The sequence below is a fragment of the Carya illinoinensis genome, chromosome 1, assembly GCF_018687715.1.
Source record: "Carya illinoinensis cultivar Pawnee chromosome 1, C.illinoinensisPawnee_v1, whole genome shotgun sequence".
Taxonomy (NCBI): Eukaryota; Viridiplantae; Streptophyta; class Magnoliopsida; order Fagales; family Juglandaceae; genus Carya; species Carya illinoinensis.
Genome location: NC_056752.1, coordinates 6,547,329 through 6,562,824, shown reverse-complemented (window position 1 = coordinate 6,562,824; position 15,496 = coordinate 6,547,329). Strand labels below are relative to the sequence as shown.

Sequence of the window (15,496 nt, the reverse complement as noted above, 5' to 3'; positions counted from 1 at the left end):
TTAAGAAAAATAAACTCATAATTTTTTTTTTAAAAATATTTAAAAATTTTAAAAAAATGTGATGTATAAAAGTTGAAAAGATTGAGTAGCGTTGCTATTGTTTTACACTCATGTCCGGTCCTATTTCAAGCCCAGCAGAAGTAATCGATGGGTCATGCATGGTTACAAACATAACAACTAAGAAAGTGTCATAAAATATATTTGGCCCTTGGAAAGTTTTTTACTTCTTAGTTATTTTATACAGCATCCAACAAAAGTTAATGTACATAAGAAAGCTGATCATTGCATCAAATGTTACTCACAAAATTAATACATCAAAATACATCAAATTTATCTTTTATATATATATATATAGACATGCACACGTAATATATATAAACTTCCAGAAAAATATACATATATATATTGCACACCTCACTCCAACAAAAACACATAAAATATTATTTAGTTTTGTCTGTGGATGCATGCGTCTCCAATTCGTTACCCCCAACTTGTTTCCATCGTATCATTGCTGATCAGTGCTCAGAAGATCGCAGTCGATCACCTCAACCTTCACTTTATTACCCGGCCAGGTCTTTTCATCCCTACAAAGATTCCTTAATTTGGGAAGTTTCCTCAAATACAATTTTTGTAGTTTTGGGGTAATAGGATCTAGACCAGCCATATTGATCTGCAATGGAAGATAATTGAAGAGCTCTTCTAAATTGGGACAATGTTGTACCTCGATTACTTCTAGGTTCGGCATTGTGCGAATGGAGTTCCCTAGGGAGAGAAGATATTTCATCTGCCAACAGGCAAACACATTTAATGTTCTCAGTCTCTGAAATCTCAATCCGAGAAGATTGGCTAGCTCTGAAATGCTTTCAACACCTTTTATCCCAGATAGACTAAGTTGCTCCAAATTGGGTAGTAGGTCATACCGTGCTGCAGGTCCTCTCGTCTGAAAACTGCAGTAAGAGTACTTAATCTTAAGCTTTTTTAAATATGTAAAGCTTCTGCAAACACTGTTAATGACCATGTCTTGTAGCATATCATTCAGTCCTCCACAACTTAGTAAGCGTAGATAACTTGCATTGCTCAACAACCACCCGATCTGTCCTCCCGAGAGGTCAATCCCTTCCATAGTCATGATGCATCTTTGGGCATCTGAGAGTAGGCATAGATCTCGCCCTCGTAGATATTCAAAGTATCGCTTAGAATAGTCCAAATGGAGCATAAATGCGTCACAAAATAGTTTGTAAATATTAATAAAATATTTTAAATAAATATTTTTTATTTAATTTTGAAAGAGTAGAAAGAAATTGTTGAATAAAATTATTATAAAATAAAAATTTATTTAAATATAATTTTTATTTTAAAATTTTTTTAAAAAATTACGATTTTTAAGACTTTATTTAAAATTTTTTAAAAAATAATAATTAGATTAAAAAAATAAAAAATTAATTTTATGTGAATGATATTTAAAATTAAAAGATCTTAGAAAATACCTGAAAGAGAATATCCCGATGGTCCGACGTTAATTTCGAATGCTTTTAATCCATTTATCCAGAAAGTAATTGTATCTTGGAGAGTGTAACACGGGTTCCATTTCAATCTGATGGATAAAACTTGTAACCGCTCCAGGCATTGTAGCTCTTCAAAACATGCTTCCTCCTCTTGAAACGCTCCCTTCACTTTCCAAATGTAGCAACTGTTTGACAGGTCCAGAACTTCTAATCTGGACAACTTGGGTATGACTCCAGCTTTAACCACTTCCAGTTTGGAAGTCCCGGCTAAGTTTAGATGCCTTAAGTTGCTGAGTTGCTCTAACCCTTTTGGTAATTCTCTGATACCAGTCCAGGAGAGATCAAACACTTGAAGTCTACTGAGCCTTTCTAGTGGGGGTAATCCTTCGAGATCCTCGCAATTACTCAAAAGAAGAGCACGGAGGTCATCCAGTTGAAGAAGAGAATCGGGCAATGACTTGATGCTGGTCCGACTGAAATTCAAGACTCTCAGTGCTTTAAATCGTTCCAAAAATATTTCAGGAATTAATTCAAGGCGAGGATTATTCTGTAGTAAAAAAGTTGATGCCTCTGAACATCGAATCACAGAATCATCAGGTAGTTTTTCTAAATCGTTATCTATAAAAGAAACTCTTTTGAGAGAATTTGATAGCTCAGTGGCTGAAATCTCTTTCAACCCTTTCTCTGTACGAATGAGGGATTTACTTCCATCCTCGCTGCAGGTTGATGCAATCCATATGCTAACATCACGAACAACGTCATGCATCTTCACGGTGCCCTTATCGGAACCATCTTCCAACAAACAGGCGTCCTTCAGATTTTCAATCAAACTAATTCCTCTACTGTAGAAAACCTCATAGTCTTCTCGTTCATCTATCAAACCTTCCGCCAGCCAGTACCATACTAGTTCATCTATATTAATTGAGAAGTCCTCTGGAAACAAAGAGCAGTAAAGAAAACAAGTTTTCAAGTCTTTACCTTCTAATGAGTCGTAACTCCATTTCAAACGCTTATAGAGCTTCTCCTCAACGCCTGCCGCATAAGGCACCGATCTGTGCAATTGATTCAAAGCATGCTTCCATACCTCAGGATTCGTCTTTCCTCTCATTGCAGCTCCCATGGTGATGATGGCCAAAGGCAATCCCTCACACTCTTTACAAATTGCCTCTGCAAGTGGTGTGATATGTTCTAAATTAACCACATCCGTCGCATATTGACTAAATAATTGCCAAGCGTCTTTATCCCCCAAAACGCTCATCGGAACGTTAAAATCTGTCTGGATGTACCTACATACATCCAAAGATCTAGATGTCAATATGATCTTACTACCGCTATGATTTTCAGGCCGTGGGACACCCAATTTGTCCAAATCAATTTTTTCCCAAACATCATCGAGAATGAGAAGAAACCTTTCCTTCTCTAGTCTCCGATGAAGTTGAATAGCCATTCCATCCGGTCCCGAACTTTCTTCCAGTTTCAAACCCAGTCTGGAAGCTATTCTCGTCTGGACCATTTTTATGTCCAAATTTTTGGACACTGTAACCCATAGTACACAGCTAAAACGCAGATTTGAATTTTTTTGGAGCTTATTGTTCAAATTTCTCACCAGATTAGTTTTGCCGACTCCTCCCATCCCCCATATACCAATTATCCCCTTTTTATCGTCAGACAATAGAGTCATAATTTTGGCTAAATCTTCTGATACTGACGCTGTTTGATCTTGAATTGAAGGTCCAGGAATATGCTCCACTGCTTTGACCTCTGGATAACTATGAGCCACGGAACTAGCAATGGAACTTCCCACTTCTAGAAGCCTTTTTACCTCTTTGAGCTGTTCTGCCACATCCCTGCTTATTCTACACCGCTTAGTACTGCAACTTAAGAAACATCGGGAACTCTTTGCTTCTTGAATCTGATCATTCATCTTACGAAGCAGCTCGTCAACATCCTTAAGCCATCCAGTGGCTCTATCTTTTATTGCCATTCCTTCCTGCGTAGCTCTTTCGATTTCTATTGCTGTCTCATCTCTAAGAGCCGTAAGGGATTTCTTCTCCATTTCCAAAACATGAAGCTGTTGTGGGCTTTTGGCAATGTTCTTGATAGTAGAACAGAGAGCCTCACCAGTTTTTACGACTGCTACACTGACAATCGAAGCCACGACTTCCATGCTGGAAATTTTGCTTTGAAAAAACTCACAGCCAAAGAACTGCTGATCAAGAACACTCGGTTTCGCAGCTTCTGATCAAGAAACTTGTGTTTTTAAACCAATAATATCAATAACTCAACCTCATTTGTCACGTTCAGGAACAGTGAAGGATTGTAGGTCATCACATTTATTTTTTGGGGGGTTTTGGTTACATTTCAATGATTTCATAGCCGTGGAATGCAGCTATTAACAGGGCAAAACACAAAAGCAAAAGACAAATAAAACAAAAGGGCTTTCGGCTCCTACTCCTACTCAATCATACTGGCATGAAATGGCAGACCAATAATCCTTACCGTTGATCATTTTATCAGAAGTTAGAAACTAGAATGACAGAGGGGCTTGAGCAACCAACCAACCAACCTTCTTAGTAAAATATCAGTTGGTATCAACAATTATATAGAAATCTTTGTAGACCTTAACACGCTTCAAAGTAAAACTAAAAAATAAAAAATTTCATCTTATTTAATCATTAAAATATTGTTAAATTTATATACACAATATAATAAACAATTCAATATTTTCAAATCTTAATACAAAATTAATATTAAAAAAATTATATTATAATAATATTTTATTTATTATTATTCAAAACATCTCATTTTATATCATCTGAATCACACTCAAATTCCTATTTTATATTTTTATCTACTTCTCTAATACATGACCTTTTAGCTAGGGCACTTCTTTTTTTTTTTTTTTTGAAAGTAGCTAGGGCACTTCTAAATTTAATAATATGCATAGTTTTTCTTGCATGGTAGTTGAGACAGTTGGCAAATATGACTTTCAAGGGATTAAAATAGACCTTTTTAGTTTTTAATTGACAAACAAAATTGCCGGGAAACTTCAGGATTATTAAGGGTCACTGTCGTGGACGGCAGATGAGAAACAAAAAAAAGCGACATACTACCTTACCTAGACTTGTCTTGCTTGGATATTGCACTTTACCTAGCGTTTACGATAGAAATTACTTCGCTCATAGAAATTTAGCATTGATAAAAAAATGATAAATAACGTTGAAAAAAACTTTAATATAATATAAGTAATTAATGTTTGATGGTTAAAAAAGGATTGAAATAGGAATAAAAGAGTCATTTACAATAACAAAAGCATAACCAAACAAAATAAAAAACAATATAAAATAAAAAGCAACTAATTCATTGATTTAATTGAGTATAAAATGAAAAAGAAAATAACTTTCTTTGTGAGAATAAAATGTCTAAATAAATGAAGAAAAAAAAGTAATAAAAAATAATAAAATAACTTTGCTACGGTTTGGCCTCTAAAAGGAGAAGCCAGATGCAAGATAGTTTTGCTAGTTTTTCTTCAAAATTTAGCTAAAAAGGTAAATATAGGAAGCCGGATGCAAATGCTCATACAGCTGAATTTCATTTGCGCCCCTTAAAACAAAGAATTTACATCTATACAGATTCACCAGGGTCCAGCACAGCCAGACCCATGTCCAACCTTGCCAAAAAAAAAAAAAGGGTTTAAGCCCTAAACCTGGAAGGAAGGTTATAACTATCCGAAAGCTGCACTTCAGTGAGAGATAAAATAAACAAGCTCAACATTCACCCACTCGAACCTATCCTATTTACAAGGCTATAAAGTTGGTTTGAAATTTAGCTCCTAACAATGCCCACTTAGACAACCCAAAAAGTAAATGACAAAAAACCTTGGAATACATCTGCGCTTTCCATCAAAAGCGGCAACACCTTCAACAAAATTTAAAGAACTAATGCTAACTGTACCTAATCCAAGCCTGCACAGATAGGCAACTACAGCGAGTTCCCCAGTCTTGTTGCTACAGCAGCAACGAACCACCAAACAAAAAATAGAAAACTAATTGGCTCTAGAGCTTTCATATCATTCCCCATCAAGACCAAAAAGCCTCTTCGGTTCAGATCAATTGAGATGCACATCAAAAGTGTGCCACCAGACAGCACAGTCAGGTTATGTTTTTCACAGAAATTGAAATTGAAAATCCATCTCAACAACATAAATGAAGCTAACCAGTCTGCTACTGCCACTCACATTACCACACCCAGAAGAAGTGTCTAAGGAGAAGGAAAAGGAAAAATAGAATCATCATCAAAAGTGAAGCTTTCGACCACCCCGACCATGATCAATAATGTGAATACATAAAGCCACAGATAATCCAGTATTAAATTCTCTTTAACTAAAAGATTAAATTATGCCCAATTTCACACAGGCACAGACACACACACACATGTATGTTGGTAACAGAAAAGCAGAATACTTCAAAATAAGCAATTAACGAAGAAATTTCTAGTTTCATTATAGCCCCTTTCATTATAATTTCTAATAATCAAACGAAAGCCTAAAATGAGTAAGTAGAGAGTACAGTGGAAGAGAGGGTGGAGGTGAGTGAAGAAATGATCAAACAGTTCAGGGTACTCTATGGTTATGCTAATGGTGGTGATGGGAAGTTTGGAAGCATTAGTAGTAGTGATGTAGTTGTGCAGGCAGCACTGAAACTTTGCATCGGCAGCTGTTATAGAGATGATAGTGAAAATAATACACCAAATGGATAATGCAACTATAGATGATGGTTTTAGATCAGCACTAGTAATGGACTCAACAAAGTCAAATTTTAGCTAAGGAATAACTAGGATGCACAATTAATGCATTGTAATAGACTCAACAAATGAACAGTATTTATAGCCAAAGATTAATTCACTGGCTAAATTTGGCCAGCCCCTCTGGCTGGCTAAATATTATTTTGTGACTAAAAAATTTCTTCTTGCTGCCTCTACTCCCAAGCTGCTGCCTGCTGGTTCTCGCTCACACACACAAGCGACACATACAGAGACATATGTATTAATGAGTTATTGATTATGCAATAGGTTGAATTTTGTGTATTGATTTTTTTTTTCATTTTTATTTTAAGGAAAAAGCAGTTCTTGATTATAAGTATTAAAAAATTAATATGTAATTTTTTAATAACGAATAAATATTTAAATTACACTTAGAATTAAAATAAATGAAAATTATAAAATCAATATTTTAATAGAATAGTGATAGATTTGTTGAGTCTATTATTTGGTATTGTTGAAAAGTGGCTAGCTAAATTTGTAAAAGTGAATTTCTTACTCAAATTTTGGCCAAAGTTTATTGAGGCCACTACTAGTGCTCTTAGGGGGTCGCCTATATCAGTGATAAGATGGTAGCGACAGTAGCAAGCGTGATAGAGAGCATAAATTTCCTGTTATGTTCTGCAACGAAATCAATAGGTGTGATATTTCGGCTGCATAATTATCATTGAATGCCTGAACAAGGAAGTGTGGTTTAATTAGAAGTCTTCTGATCCTTTTCCACTGTCGGTTTAGCGCTCGTTTTAGAATATCTCATAATTATGTAAAGAGTCATAAAATAGTTTGACTTAAAATATTTTATTGAATTTTTGAAAAGAAGAGAGAAAAAGTTGAATAAAAATATTATAAAGTTAAAAAATTATTTAAAAATATTTTTTTAATATTATATTTGTTTTGAAATTTGAAAAAGTTGTATTATTTTTTATATTTTGTTTGGAAGTTTGGAAAAGTTGTATTAGTTTTGTGCTTGGATAATGATTAGATAATTATTAAATGAAAAAGTTGATTTGAAATTTAAAAGTGTTTTGTGTTTGAGTGATGTTTGAGAAAGAAATCATAAGAAATTTTGAGAATATCTAAGTATCCAAACAAGCCCTTAGTTTCCTTTGGAGTCGAACATTAACTCTTTGCTTATTTGTTATTTATTAGGCAAAATCTTATTCTTGCACTCTTTGGACTGGGTCTTGAGATTACTGTTTTGATCCTACAGAACCGTTTTGGAGCGGTACATGCTGTTTTTGTGGTGAAACCAGCCTCAAATCAGAAACTACCACATCACTCAGTAGCGGAGCAAGGAATTTACTTTAGGGGGTCAAACAAAACTAGAACAATATACATAAAATATTTTTTGTTCTACTTTTATACAATTTTTTTTTTACGATATATAATAATTTGATAGGAAGATTTACAATGAAAATAAAATACGTTTAATGCAATTTATGTATTGAAAAATTATTTGATATGTCAAGAACAATATATCCTTGAAATAATATAAAAACATTCATACAAATATATTAAACAAAAGAAATACAGAGTGTCTAAAATTGTAACTTGCATTCTTTTAAACAAAAAAAATATCAAGTATTGAATTTATATCAAAATTCTTAGCTATTTCTCTTTCAATATAGACAACTAATTTGCTAAGAATTATTCTTTAATCTTGTTGTGAAGCCTTGTTTTAACAATCTTTATAGTTGAAAATGCTCGTTCACTAGTTGCTGTAGACATTGGAAGAGTCAAAATTAGACGAATCAATCTATCAATAAGATAGATTACTTCAAACAAATTAGAATGTCATCGTATCTCAGTTAATAAAATTAGAATGGTTGGCAAGTAATGAATATAATTTTATTTTGTATTGAAGGATCATATATCAAGTTGGGATAGCGATGAAGTTGAGATAACAATGAGTAGAAATTGTCCAGAAGTTGGAGATGTAGGTGTTGAGGCTGAAATTGTGGAAGAAGAACTTGATGGGAATGAGACTGAAAATGAGGAAGAATAATATGATGTGGATGTAGAAGAACGGGTGAATGAGATTTCCTCTTCCAATAGTGGTCATTTAGAGCCACATATTGGTATGAGATTTAATAACTTACAAGATGCACATGCATTTTACAAGGTGTATGCAAGACGAAAGGGTTTTTCAATGAGGACCAACCATACGAGATTGTCGAAAGAAGAGAAAAAAACTAATTGAGGTAGATTATGTTTGCTCAAGGGAAGTATTTCGAGGTGAAAGTCGCAAACAGAAGGAACGAACAATTTCTGGACTTGCTGAGACAAAAATTGGATGTAAAGCAATAATGACAATAAGGAAAGATAGTGAACAGTGGGCAGTAACTAAGTTTATGCCTGAACATAACCATGAGCTACTTATACCAAGAAGTACTAGTTTGCTCCATGGACATAGAGAAGTGATATGCGCTCAAAAAAACTTATTCTCACTTTGAAGGAATCTAGTGTACCGACAAGAAAGATAATGTTAGTACTGAGTAAAGAATCAGGTGGTGACTTTAACCTTGGATGCATTGGCAAGGATGTGGAAAATTTCTTGGGAAACAAAAGAAGAAAATTATTTGAAGAGGGAGATGCACAAAGGTTATATGCTTACTTTCTTGATAAACAATGAAAAGAACCTAGGTTTGTATACTCCATGCAAGTTGATAAGAATAGATGTATGAAAAGTTATTTTTGAGCAAATGCAAGATCAAGGGTTGCATACCAATACTTTGGGGGATGTTATGACTTTTGATGCCACGTATTTGATAAACATATATAAGATGGCATTTGTGCTATTTTTTGGAGTTAACCATCATCACCAAACCATAATGTTTGGTTGTGCTTTATTGGTTAATGAAACAGCAGAATCTTATATATGGTTGTTGAGAACATGGTAAGAGGCAATGCTTTGGAAGGCTCCTAAAACTATAATTACCGATGACGACAAGGCGATGGCAAATGCTATTAAAGAGGTACTCCTAAACACAACTCATAGGTTGTGCTTGTGGCATATTTTACAAAATTTTTCAGAACATTTAGCCCATGTATATAACAAATTTTCGAACTTCCAAAAAAATAAAAAAATTTTGTCATTGTATCCATGAGATGATCACGACTGATGAGTTTGAAGAGGAATGGATATCAATATTGGTGAAGTATGGGCTAATAGATAACACTTGGCTATAAAATCTTTACAACCGACGAGATATGTGGGTTCTGACTTACTTGCGAAGTACATTTTGTGACGGTATGTCAACAACTCAAATGAGTAAAAGCATGAACAAGTTTTTTAAGGATTATGTTCATTCAAGCACTATAGTGAGTGACTTTGTGCATCTATATGAGAAAGCATTATATGTACATTACTTTAAAGAGAAAGAAAAGGATGTGTGAGCAATATCTACATATGCAATATTGAAAATGGGTTATAAAATTGAAGAAGGGGCGACCTTAATCTATACAAGGAAGTCTTTTATGAAATTTCAAGATGAGCTTTTCAATAACTAACGATACAAGTCAACCAAATTTCAAAATGATGGTGAAAGCAAGGCATATGGAGTGACATCTTAGGGTAAAGAAATCCATATCTATTATGTGGAAATCCATATCTATTATGTGACATTCGAGAGTGGACAAGAAAACGCAACATGCACATACCACATGTATGAATTTATGGGAATTATTTGAAGGCATATTCTCTGTGTCTTTGGCAAAAAAAAATTCAAATTAGATATGTTGCCACGACAATATATTTTAGAGAGATGGACTGTTAATGCTAAGAGTCGATCCATTCTCGAAATACCAACTTCTGATGCACATTAAATGACACAGGATGATCCTACGATGAGAAAAAGCAAGTTAACGATGCAATTTTATGAGATTCCAGAAGTTGGGTCACAATCAATACAAAAATTCAATCACCTCTCTCTTGCCTTAGACAAGGTCCACAAATAGTTGCTTTAAATTGAAGATATTCAGGAAAAAAAAAATTTAGAAGGTGGAGATATGTCAAACAATGATTCTGTGATGTTAAGAAGTCAGGTTGTGTCAAATTTTTCACAAACAATACAGGATTCTCTACAGGTGCCAACAAAAAGACGACCAAAATATTTGCGAAATAAAAATCCAAAAGAGACCCAACCATCAAAGAAAATGTATTGTAGCATTTGCAAAAATGAGGGACATGCTAAGAATAACTGTCCTTTAGTGAGGTATACATATACAAATTTTTAATCTACTGTTAAAATTATTTTTGTTTGCTTTTTTATCTAAGAACTTATTTATTGTGTTTTATTTGTGTTTTGTTGTAGGGATCTTGGGCATATGACTGACAATGTATCTCAATACTTGGATCACAACTTGGATATATATATATATTATAGAAACAGGCTTTAGTGAATTCATTCAACAAACCGAAGTTACAATTGTGACTTATCAATATAGGAAATTTAGACTATAAACTAACTAACGCATATGCTCTAGAGCATCCCTGCATACATAGTGACAGACTTTGTCTTAACTTCTAAATCTCTCCACAGAGAGAGAGAGAGTGCTCTGTATTAATAGAGTGGAATGGCCCCCTCAATTCTCCCAGGGAGGCGGATTACAGTGTACTGCTGCTATGGACATTAAGTTTAGTAGCCTATTTCAACACTATTAATAATTAAATAGCAAAAACTACAATACAAAACACACAACAAAAACAACCGAATCACGAGCACCGGCATGAGCCCCGACGGCACTCCCACCATAGGCATCGACATCAGGAGCCCAGACAGGACGAGCACCCAACACGTGTACGGACCACAAAAACCTCCACTACAAAAGGTCAGTCATACGACCATCGGCCATAACATTGCCTGCCACTCTCGACCATCTCTTGCCCCAGATTGCAAATGATCTAGTAGCTCAACACCTTACTCGGATCACAACGTGAAACGAAAAGAACAAAAAAATCAAAAAAAGCTCTGAAATTGGAGGGACAGGACCCAACAACAGCAACAGTGACCATGCAAGACACACACTGCTCTGGGAGGAAAGCTGACGGTTGATAACTGAAGTCCCAGAGTCCGAGGTCCCATAAAAGCCAAGCTATGCATCGGCTGATGGCTCCTCGGCAGTGCGTGACAGCCACAAGTCGAAGAAGTCTGAGTCTTCGTCCCGCTCGTGCGGGCTACGCTCCACTTTGTTTGGTGCCGAGTTCGGTGGTCTTGGAAATCGGCGACTGGCTAACATCTTGGTTGGGCTTGTGTTGACGGTCGGCAGCTGGAAAGACCTGATCGGCGTTCCCCCTTATTTGCTTGAAAAAACCAAAACCAAAACAAACCAAAACATTGTATCGAAAAGAGAAAGGAAGGGGGAAGGGAAGAGAGGGGGGAGCCAAAGCTCCCACCTTGTGTCGCGTGCCTCTGGAGTTTGGGGAAGTTTAGAGAGAAAGGAGAGCGTTTAGAGAGAGAGAGAGAGAGAGAGAGAGAGAGAGAGAGAGAGAGAGAAGTTTTTAGGTTGGGTTTGCAAAACTTAGATATTTAGTTTTACTTCAGTTATACATTGTATGTAATATTTGTATTGATTTCATTTTTATTAATACGATGATATTTGTATTAATTGATTTTTCTTATGTTACAGTAAATGATGGTTAGAGTTACATGGTGAAGCATTTGCATTATGGAAGAGTTTTGTAGAGTTAGATGGTGAATGATGGTTGGAGTTAAATGGTGAAGCTTTTTTTTATGTTACAATGAAGAAGGATGTATATTGTGGAGTTTATGTAACTTATTGTGGAACTTGTAATTTTTATGGATAAGACTCAATTTTATGTTTTTTATGTTGTGTAGTGAATGAGATTTTAATCATCAATATTAAGAGGCATTATTTGACAAGTACAATCATAAGAAAATTACATCAGGTAATGAAGACGAAGCCACAACTTGCATTAAGGTCTCCTTCACCTATGAAAGATGTTTGCTCAAAAGTTTACACGAGATACCAAAGATACAAAAAAGTCGGATTGTATAAATTAGATTGTTGCCACCCCAAAGTTTACATAAAACTTGCAAAAAGTGCTCTAAACATTACAACAAATGACTTAATGATTACATGAGTCTTAACAATGACTGACATATGCCATTTTTCCTCAGATACATAAAACTTACAATCACAATAAAAAACAACGACAAGAACAATGCTATCATGGTTCCCTTGTACTTCTTCTCTATGGCTTGTAATTGTAATTTGGCTTGTTCTTTCTTGACATGTTCATCATGTATCCTGTCGTTCCTTCGTCGAAGCTGTACTCCACAACTTGACTGGGTAATAAGGTATAAGATCATGATTCCTGGTTGGCAAAATATGCAAGTTCAGCAGCCTCTTCAAATGTCAAATATGGCACGGGTTCTGCTTGTGAGTATGTTAGGATCACATGTTAAAACACCATCAACATCTTTCCACACCTGTAAAGGATCGAGACTTTTTTTATATTAAAAAAGAGATGCAACTTTATACACAAACAAATTCCATAATCAAATTTTGCATTTCCCAAGCATGTACATGCAGCTTTATTTTAACCTTCACAGACAATAAAGTAACCTTATGCATTTCCCAATTCCACCCCACTCATCCCTTTAACATCTGAAGCTGTGGCCTTGTGGCCCATCACTTAGGCATATGCAAGTCTCATGGAATTTACGGTAACACGTATGAGTCTTTGAGAAAATGTGTCAAACACCTTCCCTGCATAGCATATTATTTAATTACCTAATTCTTCCACTACATTTCATTGGTTCCCTTATCACAAACGATACACCCAGATTCACAACAAACGTCTACATTTCATCCCTTTCGATTTCAAGCAATAATCCACCCATTCCAAGCAATAACACACACCAAACCATTGCAAAATGTACCACCGAGCCCATCCTCCAATATTATAATCCACCCATTTCAAGCAATAATCCACACCAAACCATTGCAAAACGTACAGAATTAAAAACCATGATGCTTATCTCAATCCAAACCGATGCTACATAAGTAAACATTCTATGAAATTAAAAAAAAATCCAACGTACCACTCTTGGGGTGGCTGGCGTCTATGGGTATTTGATGAGAGAGATGAGGCGAGTTCTTCGGTGTGATTGGGAGAGACAGACAAGAAAGAGGGAGAGTTGAGCTTTTGAAACATACGTTTTCGATGAGAGAGAGAGAGACGAGCTTCGGTGCCCACTCTTGGGCTGGCTAGCATCGATGAGAGAGAGAGACGAGCAAGAGGATTTCTGAGACAGGCGAGTTGGAGGATTTGCGATGGGTATTTGATGAGCGAGAAGAGACGCGTTCTTCGGTGTGATTTGGAGAGAGACAACAGAGAAGAGATGAGCTTCTTGACTGGACATTTTCGAAGAGAGAGAGCTTGGGTGCAGTGGATGATCATTCCTTCTGTAATGAGCGTGCTACGTGGCCTTGTTTTTTTGGATGCTGTTCTCAGGACTACTTCAGATGTACCATTCTCTTGATCCTATTGCACACTTGGAATGGGGAGAGGCGTGAGTGAGGGTATGTCAAAGTCTCTAACCAAGTAAAAAACCGAACCAGGATCAAAAGGTATCATCTAATTCATGTTGGATCAATGTGCAGGACAAAATTAATATTTAAAAACATTGAGCAAAACTCTTAACAATCTTCAAATCTTGGTTTTTCTTTTGGTCTCACAGGCTAATCACTCAAGTTAAATGGAAAATACCAAAATAAATTCATCACCATTATACGTGAGTTTTTTCTCTCTAGACAGACGATTTCTAGATCCATCCCTAGCATAGAGTTTAAAGACATTGGTGGTGAATACATCAAAAGTAGCAGTTTTTTTTTTGAAAAGGATGTAAATTTCATTCATAAAATTTTACATCAGAGCAATCAAACACCACTGCTTGACAGATTTCACATAACTCTACAACATTTCTCTAGACACAATGGACTCAATACATCTAGGAACTTCTTCAATGTTATAGATGTGCTCTGAGCATTCGAGGCCAGCCTTTGCAAGATGATGTGCTGCACCATTAGCCGCTCTATACGTGTGTGAGACAGTCCAGGTTGTGGTTGAGTCCAGTATCCTCCTTGATTCTAGCAGACAATATATACAAAAGAGTCTAGGTTTCCTGCTCATTATGTAGGCACCAAGGAGACCTCCTGGTGTTTGTAGGATGGCCTCAAAAGGCAAAGGAAAAGAGAACCTAAGGTCAAACCAGAGACCAAAGGACAACGGAGTGAATGCTCAAAATCTAACAGGGTAGGTGGGAAATCAAACAGAGAAAGCTGACAAATTGGACAAGGATAAAGGTCTAGCAGGCCCTTCCAACAGTCAAGATATTGAAGTAGGCAAAGGAATTTATAAGAGCATTGCTATTGATTTGGTTAAATTTATTTTTAAATTTTGGTAATATCAATATTTTTTTTATATTTATCTATTTTATTTAAATTCAATCTCCATATTAGATTAGCTATTTATTCTCTATATAATAATAAAATATTATTAAATTAATAATTTTTTTAATTTAATTTATTTTATCACATTTTGTAATTCTACTAATTAAATGTTAATAATAATTATATTCTAATTAAATTAATATTAAAATAAGTATTATTAAATGTTAATAATAATAATTATATTATATTAAATTAATATTATTATATTATAATTAAATTAATATTAAAAAAGTATTATTAAATGTTAATAATAATTATATTCTAATTAAATTACTATTAGAAAAAGTATTATTAAATGTTAATAATAATTATATTATATTAAATTAATATTACAAAAAAGTATTATTAAATGTTAATAGTAATTATATTCTAATTAAATTAATATTAAAAGGTATTATTAAATGTTAATAATAACTATATTCTAATTAAATTAATATTAAAAAAAGCATTATTAAATGTTAATAATAATAATTATATTATATTAAATTAATATTACAAAAAAGTATTATTAATATTAAAAAAGCTATTGTTAAATGTTAATAATAATTATATCATATTCAATTAATATTAAAAAAAATTATTAAATGTTAATAATAATTATATTCTAAATGTTAAATGTTAATTATATTCTAATTAATTTAATTTATTTGTTTGGAATGAGAAATTAATATTTTAATATTTGATGAATGAATAGT

The 15,496-nt window shown here is 34.3% G+C and overlaps 1 protein-coding gene and 1 long non-coding RNA gene across 3 annotated transcripts; both read right to left on the bottom strand.

Annotated features, from left to right (window-relative positions):
• Positions 1 to 285: 285 nt before the first annotated feature.
• Positions 286 to 4,024, bottom strand: LOC122308128 (disease resistance protein At4g27190-like). 2 transcript variants are annotated; one of them, XM_043121305.1, is made up of 2 exons: positions 1,488 to 4,024; positions 286 to 1,170 (listed from the first exon to the last, which is right to left on the bottom strand). In XM_043121305.1, the coding sequence occupies exons 1-2, from the start codon at positions 3,670 to 3,672 to the stop codon at positions 506 to 508; spliced, it is 2,850 nt and encodes a 949-aa protein (XP_042977239.1). In that variant the 5' UTR covers positions 3,673 to 4,024; the 3' UTR covers positions 286 to 505. The 2 variants fall into 2 exon arrangements, with proteins under 2 accessions (XP_042977239.1, XP_042977249.1); XM_043121315.1 differs by having other exon boundaries at positions 1,029 to 1,192; positions 1,488 to 4,022.
• Positions 4,025 to 12,235: 8,211 nt separating this feature from the next.
• LOC122308138 lies at positions 12,236 to 14,664 on the bottom strand. The gene is made up of 2 exons (XR_006241926.1): positions 13,391 to 14,664; positions 12,236 to 12,775 (listed from the first exon to the last, which is right to left on the bottom strand). It is a non-coding gene; the product is annotated as an uncharacterized LOC122308138 (long non-coding RNA).
• Between the last annotated feature and the right edge of the window lie 832 nt (positions 14,665 to 15,496).